Source organism: Dipteris shenzhenensis, chromosome 9 (genome assembly GCF_047967505.1).
Source record: "Dipteris shenzhenensis isolate YYH24624 ecotype China chromosome 9, Dip_SZ_1.0, whole genome shotgun sequence".
In the NCBI taxonomy this organism is placed as follows: domain Eukaryota; kingdom Viridiplantae; phylum Streptophyta; class Polypodiopsida; order Gleicheniales; family Dipteridaceae; genus Dipteris; species Dipteris shenzhenensis.
The window spans coordinates 3,173,339-3,176,459 of NC_141604.1; the positions used below are offsets into that span (position 1 = coordinate 3,173,339).

Consider the following 3,121-nt stretch of genomic DNA (forward strand, 5'->3'; position numbering starts at 1 on the left):
TTACTTTTGTGAAGAGGTGAAACTTTTGTATTGGTTTCAAAAGATTTTATGGTCTAATAAAAATAAAGGTTTGAAATGTTTGCCAAGATTTGAAACTTTTATGAGAAAATCTTAAAGTTTCGCGAGGATTTACCATTTTTTCTGTAAATTTTGAAAGAAAACATAAAAGTTTATAATATGTTCAATCAAAATTATGAAACTTAAAAAACTAGCTCGATAAACTTTCACTAGGATCTCATATTAATATATATACATATAGCTTCGATAAAAACATCCCTGCAACTCAAATTCTTATGCGTGATGTGACACATTTGAGACCCATAAAAATGGAGAAGATGATGCTAATAGTTGTGAATATGGCCAGGTGACCACCATAAAGAGTGCCTGCATTTGGTATGTTCACATTTTGATCTATTAGATTGTACAAATTATTGTATAACTTTACTCTAAGAATGTGGTGAAGGAGCATCACAGGGAACATGACAACCTACAAGATAGCAGGAAAACACGTGAGATTTGTCAATCTAAGAATGAGCACATGTTAGACTCATTGTACCTGTACTTTGTGTTGAGTCCCTTACTTGGTATGCATTATGTAGCAAGTGAGGAATCCCCATAACATTGAACATATGGTCTAAGAACCAATCACTATGCACTGAAGCCACTACACCATCCACAATTATGTTTCCCATGAGGGTAAAGGGATTGTATAGTCCATGCTCCAATGTGATTGTGATATCTGCAAAGGAGAGTCGAGGACACTCAATTTCAAACCATTGGGTACTATAGTCTATTTATGCATGGGCTTGAGTCGTAAATTGTCAAATGTATGAGGAAAAGGATTTGCTTCCTAGTACTTGAGTCCTCAATGCATGGACATGATATATTCAATAGTTTTAGTTGCATGCACAAGTGTTGATGCTCTGTAAATGGAGTCTTAGTCGTCTTAGTCGTGCTTGTCAAAAGTGTGTGTTTACACAGATAGAATGCTAGTTAGTTAGGATGACCTATAACATTGAAATTTTGTGTTTCCTTGACATTATCACATGCGACCAACATGAGGTTGCCCACGTGAAAATCCTTTGCCCTTTTGTATTGGATGTGCTTCTTTTCTGGAAAATAAAGGGGAAACAAGGTCTCAAGAAGTGTCAATACATAGAGAATTGATAATCCAAATGTTGGAAGTCAAGGGCAATACTACTCAAGTCAAAGGAATGTGGTCAAAGATTATTCAAATATCAGCAACAAGATCATGCATGAAGCCACATATACTTGGATGAATGGTGGGGGCGAGATGGTCGGGAGTGAGTGTTCTCGAAGATGGATAGTGGATATTGCAATCAACGATGTTATTACTACATTGCAAAGTAAGCTTGATGAAGAGTGCAGTTGCGTTTGAATCGGCATGACCAAAAGCATAGATAGGGCTAAATTCAATAAATCCATTGGACTGCCTCACAACCACCTGCAACTCATAATCATACAAGAGTACCATGTGCGAAACTAAAAAAATCTCAGTTTTCCTGTTCTCGGAGTATTTTAAATCTATTGTCTTAGCGAAATAAGAGACATTGGAATGGTGGTACCGAGAGAAGTACTAACGACCGCATCGCCTGCAAATACAGGTAAAGAAGACATCGTGAGGCCTAGCTCATGAGATCACTTCTCTTGTGTAACTCATCAGATCACTTCTCAGAAATGTAACTTGTGTTTAATAAGATTCACGAAAATCCCATATAATGATACATTATTCAGAAACGATTGCATATGTACAAATTTGCCGCTCTCTTACTTCTTAATATCTCTTTGCGTTCTTCGCATGAATGGAAAACTTTTGCTTAATCTTGTAGAGCCTGTATAGATAGAAATATTCCTACCAGGAAACCAACTTTTCTTAGGCCTGTTGCCCAGGAAGCCCGCGCACGTGGTTAGAACACCCACCCCAGCTCAAGTGTAATGGCGGCAGTACAGGCGGGACTTTCCGCGGTAATGCCGCAGAACAATATAGATACGATAAAACCACCAATAGTGCCGATCCTGGCTCCTGAAACCGGTCATTTGCCATGCAGTCGAATCAAGTGTTACAAAACCGTGAGCAATCAACCTTACAACATTAACAGCTGCATTCGCACAATGCATGCCTTACCTTCGCTAGTTCCGTCCTGGAAGCTGTTGTCCAACACATTCCTGCCACCTCCCCTAACTGCTGCGAGATCGCTGTTGCTACTGCTAGATGCAGCCTGGTTGTATACTGAACTAATGTCGTCTCCCGTATCGAATAAGAAGCAACCTAAGCCAGTTGAACTTTGTTGCGGGCATACAAGCTGCAATTTGACGTATTGCTTTTAGAAGTTTGCCGGTAGTATTGACGAGAGAGAGAGAGAAAGAGAGAGAGAGAGAGAGAGAGAGATTCGCTTACAGCGCTGAGAATGCCATCATCGTCCTTTAGAAGAGCTTCTACTCCATCCGAAGAATCAGTTCCTGCAGCGCCGCAGCCACCCAATGCTTGGATCTGCAACGCAGAGACAAGCGAAAATCACACGCAGTACCAGACGTGCCTAACAACCGATTCATCAACTTTTCAAAGATGCAGCAGTTACAGAATTGCAACAGGAAGAATGATGTCGCGGTCATGGTACCTGCATGTTCCGGGTGAGCGCACTATCGCCATATGTGACTGAGGCGGAGTAGCTCAGCGCACCAGTCTGAACGACCGCACTACAAACAGAAGTCACAGCGGAGCTTGGAATAGTCCCCCACAGCAGACCGGGGGTGCTAGAGCCAAGCAGAGAGGATGCCACTATCGAAATCAAGGTCTGGTCATCCGCCATATTATTGAGGGCCTGTTGAGGGGTGCAAGCGGTTATCTGGAGCTGGGCATCTGCAGAATTGTGCATACAAATTAGCAAACTAACAAGGGACACAAGCACGAGGGCAGCAACATCAAGGTCTGGTCATCCGCCATATTATTGAGGGCCTGTTGAGGGGTGCAAGCGGTTATCTGGATCTGGGCATCTGCAGAATTGTGCATACAAATTAGCAAACTAACAAGGGACACAAGCACGAGGGCAGCAACATCATGCAGCTGCGGGCTGTTGTTACAGTTGGATGAGAAGGCCAT

The 3,121-nt window shown here is 42.0% G+C and overlaps 1 protein-coding gene across 1 annotated transcript; it reads right to left on the minus strand.

The window, feature by feature from the left end:
* Nucleotides 1-283: 283 nt before the first annotated feature.
* On the minus strand, nt 284-3,121 carry LOC147898079 (uncharacterized). Its single transcript, XM_087378842.1, has 10 exons — nt 3,057-3,121; nt 2,640-2,910; nt 2,420-2,512; nt 2,147-2,324; nt 1,970-2,044; nt 1,556-1,646; nt 1,273-1,475; nt 1,008-1,112; nt 582-739; nt 284-487 (listed from the first exon to the last, which is right to left on the minus strand). The coding sequence occupies exons 1-10, from the start codon at nt 3,119-3,121 to the stop codon at nt 284-286; spliced, it is 1,443 nt and encodes a 480-aa protein (XP_087234968.1).

Coding starts and splice junctions, on each gene's coding strand:
- LOC147898079 (XM_087378842.1), bottom strand. CDS start 3,121: ATGGCCTTCTCATCCAACTGTAACAACAGCCCGCAGCTGCATGATGTT. Junction 2,911..3,056: donor GTTGCTGCCCTCGTGCTTGT/GTCCCTTGTTAG, acceptor GTCCCTTGTTAG/TTTGCTAATTTGTATGCACA. Junction 740..1,007: donor ACAAAATTTCAATGTTATAG/GTCATCCTAACT, acceptor TCTCCTTTGCAG/ATATCACAATCACATTGGAG.